Below are 16207 nucleotides of genomic sequence, written 5' to 3'. Positions count from 1 at the left end.
ATACTGGATGTGGACCTCCCAGGCTTGAACTCCTGCTCTATGCAACTGTCATTCAGCACAGCCCTAGAAAGCCTTCCTCTCTCAGCAGCCCTCTACAGACCTTGCAGGACCTGTGACACTCCATCTTGCCCTCAGGTAAGAAAACACAGCCCAAGCAGACAGAAATCTTGTTATCGATATTTGGGGATCTATGTAACTTCTCCGGACAAACTGTAGACAGCCAGGTCTGGAAGCTGTCTTTTTGCACGAAGCTGAATTCTGAATTTGTCTGCTCAAGATTTCTAGGTCTTAAGTTCTTTGGAAGATGCTTCCTCTTATTTAAAATTGCTTGTAATATTCCTGCAGTGCTCATTTGTATCATTTATTTTCAGCAGGATAAAGGAGAGGGAAAGAAATTCTTTCCCTCTTAAAGAATGAGGCATTCTGAACTCCCACATATACAGGACACCACTGCTTTGTTGCCATATCCTTCATGTCTTTACTGGCTATTTTCCAACTTTTCCCATACCCCTCTCCTTAGGAAGGACAGAAGATCACTGGTGTGTCATTCACTGCAGAAATGGAAGAGCTAGCCCAGCTCCCTCCAGCTGCCTGGCAGCAGCTCTAAAACAGAGGCTGAGAAGAGTTAAGGATTATTTTTCCAGGGTCTCTTTGCTCTGCCAGTCCCAAGCATCAGGTCCTCAGCTGAAGTAAACTGGAACAATCTTGTCACCTTCAATGGTAATATGCAGGGGTCTCATTCACCTTTTTGACCCAAGAGAAACAAGGAGCAGCCAGTGCAGTTAACAGAAATTACTCTCCCTCTAACCTTAACCTGAAAACTCTTTTATTGCAGAACATTTAGCATATACGTACTCACCTGTAGGCTTTATTTCAGGTGTTCCTACCTAAACATGTGACCTCTAATGAAGCAGCAGCCATATGTCATATTACAGGCAGGTGACAGATGGAGTTACTCATGCAGCTTTGAGCCATTCCCTTTCTACCCATTAATCTACCTCCTTTGAGACTTGTTCTAACAGTCCAAAGCAGGAATAGGTACAGCCAGAAGAAACAGTTACAACTTTAAAACCTGGGTGAGATTTTTAACTTGAAAAGAGCCAGGAACGTACATTTGTGAACTCCTGCCCCTTTCCCAACAAACACTAATGAACAGCTTCCAGCTATTGGCATTAAAAATAATCAGCCTGTCAGGGAAGTGTTTCTCTCCCCAAATAGGGAAGGCTTCCCTCAAGCTCTCTCTCAAATTTATACGTGTTTGATGGTAGCACTTAGTCCTATATTAGTGACACATTTATGGGCTGCTATCTTGAGGGCTGGAAACAAAAATTTCACATTTTTCCAAAAAAAGAAAGCTCCCTTTCCACTGTGACATGTCATATTAAGCCCTGGAAGGTTCCTACATACCAGACATCAGTTGTCACATTTTAAGGTACAGAAAAGCAACTTAAAATTCCCTCTGAAGGAATATAGTGATTTTCCCTTCTAAGTGTGATGGTTGTGCTTGTGGTATGAAGGCATCTGCATTCACAGAAAGAAGGGTGTGAAAAGACTCACAACACAGTGGAAAGTCATGAGTTTGCAAGGGAAATGACAACATAGAACAGAGGCTGTCAGAAAGCTGATCAGACCTTGGAAGCTAGAGAGCACAGGGCTACTCGTAGAGATTCCTAGCTCTGCCACTAACCTGAGGTATGTCCTCAGGTATGTCTCTTCACCTTGCTGGAATTCCACTCCCCATCTGTAAAGTGAAGATAACAACATGTAACTTTATGAAGTGCTTCAGATGACAAATGAAACAACTCCTTAGGGTTAGCTTACTGGACACAGTAGGGGGTGAATAACATCGATCATTCATTGTCCGCCTAGTTAGAAATCACATGGCTATTTGTTAAACTCTTTCTGTTAACCCACTTCAGCATCTTTACAGCAGCTAGTTAAAGCACATTCTCCTTATGATAAAGATGTGAAAGAAGCAACCTTCCATCTGTACCAAGTATGCAAAGCACTGTTCATAATAAATCATTACTTGCAGCAGCAATGCAAGAATAAAGATATTTTAAGATTTGCAGTTGTAGGAAAGAAAGCATTTACTCTAGCAGTTGACAACATACAAGCATGCAGAACAAGCAGAATAAAGCCTAACTAGACTACTCGCTCAAGGTCTGTGTTATGATTCTTCATGGTGGGGAAGAAAGAGGAAGATTCTCTCAGACAATGGTTAAATTTAATCTTTTTATGGAATTGCAGGATAGTCCAGGGACTTAATTGTCTATAGTAATTAAACGGGAATTTTAGTGACCCACTGTTCTCCCATTAGACTGGAGTCCTCAGGAATAAGTGAATGATAGTATATTGTTGCAATTACTCTTCTAGTATGCATGTACATTTTTATTTGCCTGAGAACAAGAGTATGTGCTGGGAACAATTACGGCATTATACAACTTCCAGTGTCTGAAGGGAGACTTCATTTATTTTAAAATTAGCTTCTAAACTATCCACTTGTTTAATCATAACAAATCTCTTCCTTGATTTTAACAGCTGAACACTTGGCTCAGGATATGTGTGTCATTACTTCCTCATTCGTTAACGTAAAGGCAAACTGACAGCCTGCTTGGGATTTCTTGGGACTCTTTTAAAGATACCCAGATAATCCTCTGAGAAACCATACTAGATCATACCAGCATTTCTTTAAAACTCAGGTCATAGCTCCTGTCAGTGCTTGGTTTTCTAACAGTAGGCATGAAAAGGTACGATCAAATACCTGGACTGTTATTTTATTTACATACTGTGATGAGTAAAAAGCCCAAGCCCATAGGCTAGATTTTTGTGTAGCCTGAAAACCCATTTACAAACCTTTCATTTACTTCTCTTGGACTGCAATTTCAGCCATTTTGTGATGGGATGGAAACCTTTTTCCCAAACATGGCCAAATCGCATTTTTAGCTCTTTCAGTGCTCTCACAGCTCTAGCTCCACTGAAATTATAATGTTAGTCTGGATTTCCATCGCTGTGACAGCAAGCAGAGCCTGTCTGGCAGCATACAGACAGACTCAACAGACTGAAATCTGAATGGAAAATGGGGTAAGCATAGGAGTGAATGGTGCCTGAATTAATGCTACTGCAGAACACCCTTGGGTAATGCTCAGGGTATAGAATGAGAGATACTTAGAGAGGTGGGAGAACAATGAAAAATTAAGAGTGAGAACATATCGGGGGACATTGTTGGTGTTTTTTTTTTTCCTAGATAAACATTTATGTGGTTTGTCCTAAGTGCAAGACGGCTTGCTGAAAGCTATAATATCTTCTTCCGCTACCCTCAAGATAACTTTGGCAACAGAAAAAGATCATATATGCAAAGTGACAAAGTCAAGTATCTAAGTGATCGGAAATGAACTGTTTGAATTAGATCAAGAGCTGCAATTTGGAGAAGGAAAGGAGCCATACCCTTGGGAACACAATGATGATTTGTGCCCTTTTAAAATCCTAGAAAACCAAGAAATGCAGATGAGCCAAGAGCTAATGGGGGGGGGGGGGGGGGGGGGAATGGCCTTCCTTACTCCAGGGATCAAAGAGAAAACCATCAGGCAAAACTAACATAATGACTGAAGGACCAGAGGCTCTGGAAAGGGCAATACTCGTACCCCTGTTCATCAGCACAGAGAGAAATGATACATCACAGCTTCATCTCTAGGGCCACAGTGGATAATTTATCAGTGGCCCCTCTTCCCTCTCCTCTATTCCACCAGTCCAGTCCTTGTTTGCAATCAGTGCCTTGGTCTGTCCTCACCATGGGAGAGGCACATGAGGAGCAATAAGGGATAGAAGGGAATAAATGGGTCCATGGACACATTGAAGAGAGTGCATACTGTTCCCTCTTGGTTTTTGTTAGTGGTATTCCTAGAGCAGAGTCTCTTCCTACACAACTATTTACACAATCACATTTCCATCTGAATGGTGCCCCTTTGCCAACATATGCCAGTGAAATGAATGGCAGTAGCAGTCTCTCTGCAATATACTCTACTAATTCTGCGATGAGGGAAGAAAGTAGTCTCCATGCATTTCCAGTCCATATCCCAAATACAGAAAGGATCTGACAGCCAGGATGCAGAAGCGTGCAGCAGGCTTGATAAATGTTATTTAGGTTCAGTTACCTGAGCCAGAAGATGTGACAACAGTGGTTTTCATCTCCAGGACAGGGCAGTTCAGCAAAAAGATACTGAATTCTGTAACTTTGTTGGGGGATTCTCATTTCAAGTTAAGCTGAGACTATTTCATTGATAACTGCAGGTACACTCATATGACTCAAAAAAGGTTTTGGGGTATTTATCTAGAAACCACAAAAGTGGGCTAAGAAGGAGAGAATCTGACTTTTTTTCTCTTTTTTACTTTTTAAGTACAAGCAAATTCCAAAACTTTCAGTATTGCAGGCAATTTACACCAATTACAAAACAAAAGAATATTGTTAAAGTTCCTAGACTGCAAATGGATATAGCACCTAGAGCTGCTCTTAGATTGCATATGTAATTTCTGATAAAACATGGCCTAAAGACCTCAGATACTAAGGGGAGAGGAAGAACAGTTCATGGCTCTTCATCCCTTTCTACAACAGGCAATTTTCTTGAAAGTCTTCCTGCTAAACACCTTCCTCTTTCTTTCAAATAAATAACAGATAATGACAGGCATCGATACAGTTAAATGTTTCTACTTCAGTGGACAAAAGTAAATAGTTAATAACCAGAGTTCCTCACAGTTATAAATGCCATTAAATGGCTCTCAAAATCCTGCTTTTTCAAGGGGAGAGATGACATTGAGCTTGCAGGGCAAGGAAGAGTGAGCATTTACCAGGTGAGTCAAAGAGAAAAATTTTAAATAAGAAGACCTCTACTGAAAGCACTGACTGAGAAGTGTGCTTGGTGCATGCTGCCTTTATTTAGATGTCAATTGCATTACAGTTCCGCTCATTTATATAACTTGGGATTTTTTTCAAAAAGGGAAGTTATACCAGTTCACTATTTCTTGCACTGTTTGGTCTGGATTTAGATGGCAAGCAGATGCAGAGAAATGAAAATTAACAAAGCTAGATCATCTACTGCCAAAATATGTCAGCATTCCCAGCGGCTGGGAAGGCTGCAAGAAGCAAGCTGGCAGGCCAAGAGAGGAAAGTTTCTGCTCCTAAGACTGAGGAGAGATGGAGCTTCCTGAGCACCCAACTTCCTGAGGGGCCAGGTTTGGCCACCAGGAACTTAGAAACTGCTGTTTGCTTTTACCATGATGATGGGAACAGCGTATGTCTGTAGGTACTCTTGGTAAAGAAACAGTGCTGCACCTCTAGGGAAGTCCATTTCTCCCCAATAGGAGCAACCCTGCAGAGCTCCAAACACAAGCACACATCTTGCAATATAGGGGCAAGAGTCCCTATTTTGAAAGGTAGGCTTCCACTTTTAGGCGTTACTGAGCTTTGCAGAAGCAACTTCCTAAGGCTAAAATCATCAAACAAATTAACTTCCTGTTCAAGCGTTGCCATTACAGTGGTTTCACTTGGCTGTGTATCATGTGCTGCAGAGGGAGGAGGAGAGAAGTTGTGTGAGCAACTGAGGGTGCAGCCTAGCCCCACAGGGAAAGAAGGCTGGTGGCGCGGGGCCCCGGGAGACGTGGCAGTGCCTGGAGGGGGTGGGGACAAGGCGTTGGGCCCACCATTAGCACCATGCTCCTGGGGATCCTCGTGGTGCTCTGCTTCATCCCCACGGCTGATGTAACAGGTAACAAACCCACCCCCACTCCCCATTTCAATCCTTTCCACTATTTTTCCTCACTTTGATCGTCAGGAGGGAGAAGGTCTAGTATAGATTTGAATTAATTTTGCACAAATTATTCTGTGTTTGGATGAAAGGGGAGAGGCAGAGCATGCTACTAAGACTGCACATGGATCAACTTGATATAACTAAAGAGGCTGGTTTTTTTCCTGCCACAAGTATCCCTCCGAGATAAGACCCAAGAGCTTTCTTTTAATTTGACTACTCTTTAGATGCATTTGGAAATTGCATGCATAGATAGAGGGAGGGTTATTTCACCTTCCCATTGGGCTTTACAAATTTTCCTCACAAGCGTCTTCTCTTGCGGGGCAGGGGAGTTGAGTGCACCTGGTGCCGGTGCTTCTCTTGGGGCAGCCTCTCCACCACTCCCAAGTCTCCTGTGCGAAGCTCCAAGTCTCACCACGGCCCGGCTTCGGTGTGGTGGGCTGCAGAGCTGAGCCCACCCACATCCTCACGGAACTAGCAAATAAAAGTACCAAAAGCAGAGCTGCTTACTGAGCTCAAAGATGGGAGGATGGGAATTGCCGAATTTCTGATTTTTGCGTTATTTAGTAGTTTATTGATATGTATTAGATACCTAGCTTCTTTCTGAAAAGATCTTCAACCACAAAAAATGTCTATTTGTGATTTTGAAATCCTGAGTCTTAGTGAATCTTTCTGAATCTTCAGCTGTTGTGGCGGAGCGTATTTTGTCTTGTTGGAGGGTATTTTGTCTTGGTGTTGTCTTGCTGATGCAGTGTTTGTATCTTCAGAGTTGACACATCTTTCCAAGAGGCACATCAAAATGCAAAGCAAGGCAAGGGATGATGGCTTTTGCTAGGATAATCCTGAGACAGACAATTTTTCAAACCGCTGGCCTGCGAACTGCTGTTGTTGGGTCTTCTCCAAATATCAGTGTTTTGCATTTTGCAGGAAAGTTACAGATAGGAACAAAAATCTGTTTTCCAGTACAAAACTTTTCACATGTAGAACATCTTTAAAGAGTTGCTTTTTCTAATACAAGAGGTACAATTGAATCTATTTTTTCCTTATTTCTGCCTTATTTTTCTATAATTCTTTTCCTCAGTGAAGGCATTGTAATTTGCATGACATCATGATCTACATTTCTTTAAGAAATCACAGGCTTTTTCTTCCTTGTTCTTTTCCCATATTTATAACTCTGTGTTTGCAATATCATAATTACTTCCACAGTGGGCCCCTGGGTTGTCAGAGAAGACACTGATTCCAGGAGGGGATAAGTATCAGCAGTGGGTTAACAGTTTTAAAAACATTTCCATGAGGTGTGAAGCAACTCTTTTGAATTGCAACAAAATAAAATATAGTGTGTGGTTTTCAGACACAGGGGTTATGCCATGACTCTATAGACATTTATACACTTGCTTTGCATGAAGAACTTCAGTTTCTCCAATAGCTTCACTGAGACTGTTCAACTGCTTAAAGAGAAGCACATGAAGTCACTTGATTCTCAGGGCTCTCATCTTTTTCCCATATCTTTTCTCCACCTCTTCTCTTCATTTTGATCGAGACAATTGATCCTCAGTACATGGAAAACAGTAAGGAAGGTCAAAACCCTGCAGGACTTCCTCAAGCCACAAAGTGTATTATAGGCCTCAGGTATTTTGTTTTGGGGAAGACAACAGAATTTGTCCCATTCTGCTGTTGTTAGAATGTACCAGTGAGTGCTGCAGGTTCAGTTTGAATCATGGAAAGGGACTTAAAAGGTCAGTTTGTTAATTTCCCTTTTGCAGGAACACTGATATTTACAAAGTTTGTCCTTCCCCCCCTTTTTGTTGGCTAAATAATTGCCTTGCTATGGTCTGTCAGAGAGGCTGCTAGATCAAGTTGCCTGTCCCGTGCATTTTGTGAAATAAGTAATATAAGTGGGTTCCCCCTGCAGCGTACCACGAATAACCTCATCTTTTTACTACCGACATAATCTTCTGGCTTATGGTCTCTGGGTAGTAAAATCAACCTCTAACCCACTCAGGTTACCAGAACGCAGAAGTTGTATGAGGCAAGGTTAGCTGAGATTAGGATGACATCAAAAAATTCTTGTTTTTTAAAAAAAAATCACAAACTGACAAGAAAAACCCTTGTGCTCACACTGAGTTTGATTAAAGCAAGAGTGTCACCTGGGCTTTATGTAGAATATGCTTCCTGTAGTACTCACAACGAAGTAGAAAAGATTAGCAGAAAGCAAGCCTATAACGGCTAGAAGGCGCAGATCCCTCCAGCTGCACAATATATACACAGCTGGGTGACCAAAAACCAAAGTAAAAAAGAAAGACCCTTGTACCTGGGAAAGAAGAGTAAAGGTAATTGAACAACAAACCAGCAGCAGAAAAAAATGCAATAGCTTTGTTTATAACATAGCTGTGTGTCTTTCTGTTTGTGGACGAAATAAACTCCTTTCAGGTTTTTCCCTATACCCTCAGGGACTTAAGTGGCCCATTTCTTTAATGTGCTTATAGAAATCCCAACTTATCCCAGATTCCTTGGTCTGGCAAATAGCTCCTTGTAGTCAACTGGCATGGAAAAGAAAGACAGGAGAATACAAAATATTTTTAGCAAAATATTTTTTCCAATAGTTGATGATGATTCATGGAAAGTTCTGGAAAAAAAACGCTCAAAGTAGTTATTTTCCGTACTTTGTCATCTCTATTTCACTTTCTTGGCAAATAAGAAAGAAAGAAAAAAAACTTCAATGAAGTTTTGCTTGCATCAGGGGTCCGTGATTAGACAGTCAGTATTTTACGGATATTATATATGGATGGCATTTTTTTCTCCTGATGCAAAAAACCTCACAAGTGATTATAACAAATGTCTAGCATGACAAATACAGTATAAAAAAGTTTAACAAACTTTTAGAAATCTTATACACCATTGCATGTAAATCCTAAGATCCTGAGAAAGCTTGCAGCCTGTGCACACTGACTTAAATGATTTTATGTTTTTTAGAATTCACAGCTTTTGAAACTGTAGACAATGATTTTTCATAACTGCCATTTTCTTGTCTAGGTAAGGCCAAGATATAGATATTTATTACTATGCAGTATGACTGAACACAGCTCTGGAAATGGCAATCGTAACCCTATTTAGGGGAAAGCATACACTAATGGAAACACATACTAAATGTTTCAGAGTTTCACCATTTTAACAAACCCAATGCAACACTTACAAGAAAAACTATCTCTGTGAAGACAAAAGCAGCCTTAGCCCATGTTTGCTTAGAATGGTTCAGATCCTACTAAGAATATAATAAAATCCTATTCAGATCACAAGTGAAGTAAGGGATGGTTGGCCTTATTTTGTTTTCCCTATGAAACTAATACACATTTTGGCATGATTGACTTTCTTCAGTTAAAAAAAAATCCAAGCCCGGAGGAGGAGGATGACAGCAGGGCCTGTCTAACAGGCCTGTGGGGTAAGCCTGCCCTGCCCCTGCTGGCATTGCAGCCCAACAAATTCACATGGTGCTAATTAGTTCCTATAAATGAAAAACAAAATATATCTCCCTCAATCAATTTCGATTTGAAGTAGTAGAGCCACTTGGTGAAAACAGGTTTGGTGCTTAGCTTGAATCATGTAAGAGCAGTCTTCGTTTAATGATCCACAAATAAACTCTTTCCCACTGCTCAGCCACCCTGCATTCCAACATCAGCAGCATGGGGCTGGGTTATCAACACCGAGCCTGCATACCAAGGCAAACAGACCTGACCATAAGTCCAAGAGGTGGAAATAAGTTGAAGGAACTTGGTTTTTTTAGGTGGGTATATCAAAAGAGACTGTATACCAATTAGCACATTATCATGGCAGGGACATAAATAGTTCAAAGTTGTAGTTAAATTGTGGAGCTCAAGGCATGAAGCTATGTATTAAACATCAGGAATGCAGATTAGCTGACAGCAGCAAAAGGTGGGGGGTAAGTCATTGGGGTCTGCAGGTGGGTCTAAATAACATTTGAAGGTGGTCCCTCAGTGATGAGATTTTCAGTGTTTTCTTTCCTCTGGCCATCGCAAAAATGTGATCGGTCTGAGCAATAAACATCCATTAGTTTTCTGTAAGTACTTGCGGTGAAAAACAGGCAAGCATTTTTCTGAAGTGTAATGCTTCTGCAAGTGTCTTTTCCGGCATGCCTATTTTGACTGTACCTGAGACAGAAAAGGTCTCTTCTGAAGGTGTATTCAGTCCCTGTGATAATCAGGGTTGTAGTGGTGGGCGCTACTGCAGTGCGAATCAGAAGAATAACTCTGTCTGAAGTAAGATGTGTAGAATTCTGCTGTGCTGAAGGCAGAACAATTCTACTGCAGACTTGCACATTGCCACTTAGGCCAAAGACCAATTTTCCGGCCAACAAAAATATGATCAAATACCTTGTCTAGAGGGGTGGAATCCAAACCTCACCCCTTACTAGAATGCCTTATAAGCCTATGCGAGAGCTTTTGTCGGAAAATGCTGATTCGATGAAACTGAAATGTTTTGCTGAAATGTCTTCATTTCGATGAAAATTCACCACAGGCAGCACGTCAGTAGAAACCCGCCTTGTCTGTTATTAATCTGCTGCTCAGTTCCAGGATTCCAAGATCCGTGTCTCTTTCTGCTGGAAAGCCTGGAAACGCTCATCCTTCATCAAAACAAAAAGTTTCACAGTGTTTGGGTTCCCTGCAAACATGGGATTTCAGAACTGTGATGAATTCTGCTCCATCCTCCATCGTAACTATGTTGAACAAAGAGACACAAGGAGGATGGACTGCAATCTTTCTTTGCTAAAGATGAGGCAGTAGAGTATTCCCTGTCTCATGTCTTCCTGCTCTCAGGAGAAGAAAGTGCTGGTAAACAAGGCTTTCAGTGAGAAAATGAACAATTTCAGCAGTTTCCTGGGTTGGGCTGGTAACTGGAGAAACTGCTAGCCGTGGGTTGTTTCTACTGCCCACACCCCACCACTAGTCCTGGCCATCTCATGCATCTCTTTGTGTTTATTTTACTCCCTGGATCATGTTCGTCCCAACAGAGTATCCTGCTCAACAGGTTGGGGTACTCCATCTTCTTGTGCAGGTGTGAACACACTAAATGTAGCCATTTGGCCTAAATACTGTTAAACATGGTGAAATACTCATTTTCTGGGCATTCTAGATCTGGCTTCCTTCCCACTCCATTTCCCTTACCAGCCTTTTTTAAGTCTTGTCACGTGAATTCAGTAGAAAGAATATAGGTTTTGCAGCAGATTTTGAGGACAAGAGACGCAATTGTCATTCTCACAAGCACAGCAATTCTCAGGGATCTATAAAAGGCTGCTAAGACCTCATAAGAATTGAGCTTGCATGAAGACTTACACAGTCATATACACCCACAAAAGGGCTGTCTTTAGTTCTGCCAAGTTCCTAGCTTAAAAGCCCAAATTCCCTTCCTCTTATTTACGGGTCATCATTTAAAAAGTAGGGCCTCATTTGTACAGAATGATTTTTCTTGGAAGAAGTTTTCTTTCTGCATAGTCCTTGCAGTGTTTCATTGTCTGGCAGATGGTAGCACAGAGGTCTACATGCCAGAAAACATTTCCTGTTTATGTGTCAGTCCAGTCAATTCAAATTGAGTTATACCTTCATGTGACATGTATTTTTGCAGGTCATTCAAGTGCTAAGTGCTAATGCAGTGTCAAATTAGTCAGCTCCTGAGTCCTTTGAGAGATTAGGAATCTACTACAGCTGCTAGCTAGATAAATGACTTATTTTACATTAAAATGATAGCAGTTCATGCTTTTAGTGCTCATTGTGCAAGGTCCAAACCCTTGAAATGGTTCAGCAAATTCCATCTGCAAACTCTTCAAGTCTGTCCTTGGATTAAAAAGCAAATGTATAAATAATATTATCTTATCTGACTGCTAAACTAAGCATTTAATTCACAGTATTTTCACTCCATAATGTCCCCTGGGAAACCGCTTGCTAAGGTAAGGATAGACTAAGGTGGCCTTATATATATACACAGGCAAACACACACAGAGTAGCCTTCTGAGCCCTGATGTTAAATCTTAATCACATGGGCCACTTTCTGTACCAGTGTTCTGACTCTGAAGAAAAACACTCTGGACTTCACAGTCTCCCCTAGTGACTATATAATTATTTATATAGATGGGGACTGCTGCAACAAGAGCTCCTGCAAGAAACTGCTTCTGCAGCTCGGTGGTTACGTACTCCCTAGTAGGTAGGGAGTGTCAGCAGGGGAGGAGAAATGGAGAAGAGTTGCACAGGAGGATGTGTGGTTCTGAAGTTTCTTAATGTATTTTATAAACAAGTGTTTTTCTCACTTTCTCCCCTCCCCTCTCTTCCAGAAAACAAGATTTTAGTGGCTCAGCGTCCTTTGCTCACTGTAGCTAACAAAACTGCAACTCTAGTCTGCAACTACACATACAATGGAACAGGGAAGGAATTTCGAGCTTCACTGCACAAAGGAACAGACAGTGCAGTTGAAGTTTGCTTTATTTCATGGAATACGACCAAAATTAGCAGTAATTCAAATAAAGAATTCAATTGCCAGGGGATTCATGATAAAGACAAAGTCATCTTCAATCTTTGGAATATGAGTGCCAGCCAAACTGACATCTACTTCTGCAAAATTGAGGCCATGTATCCACCCCCGTATGTCTACAATGAGAAGAGCAACGGGACTGTCATTCACGTGAAAGGTAAGCTGGGAAATCACTGTAGGCCAGTATCCTCCCTACACACACTCCCTACGTGATGGCTTGAGGCAGTTTGTTTCATAAAAAAAAAAAAAAAAAAAGTTGGGTTGCTTGGTAAAACTACATTCCTGCTCCTGATGTCCTGAAGAAGACATCTTAAAACGATGATGAATACAAATGGTGCATTGGGGCAAGGAGTAAACAAGCAGAGATTGAGGTTTTTGCTTCCATGTACTTAAAGTTTTCTTTGTTCTTTTCCTTAAAGAGACTCCCATCCAAACACAAGAGCCTCAGTCTGCAATTCCTTTGTGGATTATGGTAGCAGTGACTGGAGTTCTTGCTTTCTACAGTATGCTAATAACCGCAGTTTTTATTAACTACTGGGTAAGAAACTACTATTTTCCTTTGCTCTATATGCTTTTTGTCCCTAGTTCATTTCTCAGGCTATACTTGCCATGTTTACCACAAACTCACTGATACCCCTCACTTCAGGATCACAGTCCTTCTTCACCCCATGTATATATGCACACCCATGCTATGCCCCATAAGAGTTGAAACACCAGATACTCCCCAGGTGGGTAGTCAGGCCTCTGCAGAAGAGTCCTAAAGCAAATAGTAATGCCATAGTCTTGGCAGTGCCCTGCACACCAGCAGTACTGGGACTCTGTCTCTACCTCTGTCAATTATCCCTGTCAGGGAAATCCAGCACTACAAGCATTCCTGGCAAAACCCTTTGAGGCTATACTGACAGAAGGAGCTCACCTACAGTAAAACAATCTTTAGGGAACCCTCAGTTGGCCCAAGACCATTTGCACTGATGTCTTGCACCTATCCAGCAATTCCCTTGAGTACCCACTATTTCTGGCAGCTTGACTGCAAAGCGAATAGGAGCACCAGGATCTCAGTAGTCCCTCATCTGCCTCTGTACCTTAACCCTAAGAAAGCTAAGACAGTCTTATGGGTCATTATTTTTGCTTTCTAATCTCTCTGGGGAGTTGTCTGGCCCAGGTCACATCCAGTTCTGCCTGTTGGAGCAAAGAGAGAGTGAGGCATGATACAGAGGCAGCAGAAGGACATCTTCCTAGAAAATTCTCAGGACTGTGATCTTCCAGAGCTGATTTAAACTACTTACTCCATGTGGGAAAGACTTGAACAATGACCGTAGAGAGCTCTCTTCCTTGCATTCTGTTGTTACCCTGTATCTTTGTCGTTATATAATGATTTTCAACACATTATGAGGTAGCCTGTATAAAGGGCTCAGAGTCCCTGACAGGTTACATGTTGCATGTATACAGAAAGGCACTCTGACTGCTAGCTGAAGCTTGAGATCTGTTAAGTGTTTCACAAAAATACACTTGCTCAATATATGGCTATTTCTAACAGAAAACAATCAAATGGGGAATTGCCACAGGAAAATGCAAAGGCAGGTTAAGTGGTCCTTCTCTGTGCCTTGTTGTAGGGGCTGACTCCTAGGAGAGCTGAAGGGATTACAGCAAACAGCTGCTGGTGTCACAGTGCTGTGCGGGAGTGACTGTGCCCTGATGAGATACTGTAGCTTCAAATCCATCATTTACAATCGGAACCATTTTCTCTCTGCTATATTCATTTCGTACCTAATGGCTACACACTTTGCTACTAACATGTCTGCCCCCAGCGAGAGTGACAAGGCTGCATTGCGATGTGTGCTGTTTGCTGCATCAGGTTTTACCTGCTGTTATCGCTGCTGGTGGTATTCTCTTGAAAATATATACTCTGAGTGTGAATGTATTTAGAGTGTTGCTGAAGGTAAATACAGCAGCCTAGACGACATTATGAATTGTAAAAAAAGGTCCTAAAATATGATACTTGACAGCCATGGCAAGCCTGTTTCACTTGAGTTCCTGAAAGCAGCTAAAGATTTGTCTATTTTCATACAGTTCTGCCTTCCCTGGAGGAAAACTGCTTTCCTCTCTAAAAGTAGCAGTCTTTGATCCTCTAACAGTCCAGCAACGACTCATGCTAGCAAAATGTCTTTCTCCCATGCAAAATTACCTCCCAGGTGAATTAAAAATCCTATATTATGGAGATGAACACTTATATGTAAAGCTTTTGTATCAAATGATTTACATGCATCAACTGCATTGCATGGCTTAAGCACCATGTAACTTATGTTCCACACCTTGCATATATATAACATTAATATAAGAAAGCTGAAAATGTTTCACAGTAACTACCCCACTCTGCATGTACAGCGTAATTCAGCCATCAGATTTTCTAATGCAAACCTCCTCCAATTCCAGAGCATCACAAGTATATTGCAGCATATGCAAATATTTATGTACATAGGAAGGAAAATTCAGTAAAAAGAAGATTGCAAAAGAAGGTATGATCAGTATTAAGGAAAAAAGCATGGAAGCACTTTACCTAGCCCCTGATCAATAAATCCTTAACCTATGCAAAAACACCAATCTTGTGCACAGCCTGCAGCAGCCGGAGGTTCAAATGCTGCTATAGCCACAAACTTTCTCTGTGATCATAGTAAAATTATTTCACTTGTCTTCTGCTACTCTTATTTCTGAAAGAGACGATGCCTACCTTGTCTCACAGGGACATTATAAGGCAGGAATTCAAGTGGAAATGAAATTTTTGAGGCCTAGATAGTGAGACAGATAAAAGACTAACATCAGCTCTAATTCTTTTGCCCCTTGAAGGTAAGGTCAGAACAACATATACATTGTGAGTTACTGCTGTAAATGGTAGGCAAACTATGATACACATAGCCCGGGCTGATTTTTCCTGCTCTTATTTTGTTTGAGTTAAGCTAATTTCTTTTTTTCTCCTAATAAATGAGTACAGCCTTGATTGCTCAGACTGCATTGCTTCTGCTGAGTCATTCCACAGCTGAGAATTGATGGTGAGAGGCACCAGTTTGTATCCTTGGTTTGCAGCATTCCTTTACCTGAAGAACTAACACTATAAATCTCTCAGCAGATAAGCTGGAGACTTAAGTTCAGGTTGGGCAAATTCCATAGCTTATTTTATGAGAACATGTGTTCTAATTCTTCTGTAAATGTATTTAATCCTGAGGCTGCCTTATAAATATGCCTGCTTCCCTGAACCAGGACCTAGGGCCAGAACTGTCAGCAGTTCATATGAATGTTGGGTGAGACAATTTGTTAATTCAAAGGACGAAAAATTAATCAAATCCATTATTAACTTGTCTCAGGTCTTATTAACAATCAAAACCCCTCTGCTCAAAGGATCCCTGTTCCCTTTCTTCTCCCCTTTTGAATGTTCATGCCGGGCGAGACAGACTAATTGCAGAAATGTTTTCACAGTTCTCTTCACCCTTCTCCCACAGCAAAAATCCAAGAAGAATATGTACCATCAGAGTGACTACATGAACATGACTCCCCGGCATCCACCATACCAGAAGAACAAGGGTTACCCATCCTATGCACCAACACGAGACTACACTGCATATCGGTCCTGGCAGCCGTGATACCCACCAGCTGACCCACCAGTAGCCTCGTGTGCTTCTAGGCAGTTACTGGCTCTTGGATATGGAAGGACAGCCTCTCATTTTCTCATCATCATGTTTGTTGTTATTGATCGTGGATACCTACACCATAGCAAGTATTGACTAAACTTTGATATCATATACTAAAAGAAAAAACAAACAAACATAAAAAGGGGCGGGGGGGGAGGGAGTGAAAAAGGATTGCTCTCCATGACA

General features: G+C 41.4%; 1 protein-coding gene across 1 annotated transcript; it reads left to right on the top strand.

The window, feature by feature from the left end:
• Positions 1–5561: 5561 nt before the first annotated feature.
• Positions 5562–16065, top strand: CD28 (CD28 molecule). The gene is made up of 4 exons (XM_075029290.1): positions 5562–5762; positions 12142–12495; positions 12758–12876; positions 15833–16065. Exons 1-4 carry the CDS (start codon positions 5708–5710, stop codon positions 15971–15973), a joined length of 669 nt encoding a protein of 222 aa, XP_074885391.1. The 5' UTR covers positions 5562–5707; the 3' UTR covers positions 15974–16065.
• The last annotated feature ends 142 nt before the right edge of the window (positions 16066–16207 follow it).

The sequence above is a fragment of the Buteo buteo genome, chromosome 5 (genome assembly GCF_964188355.1).
Source record: "Buteo buteo chromosome 5, bButBut1.hap1.1, whole genome shotgun sequence".
NCBI lineage: Eukaryota > Metazoa > Chordata > Aves > Accipitriformes > Accipitridae > Buteo > Buteo buteo.
This window is presented reverse-complemented; position numbering and strand designations above follow the sequence as displayed.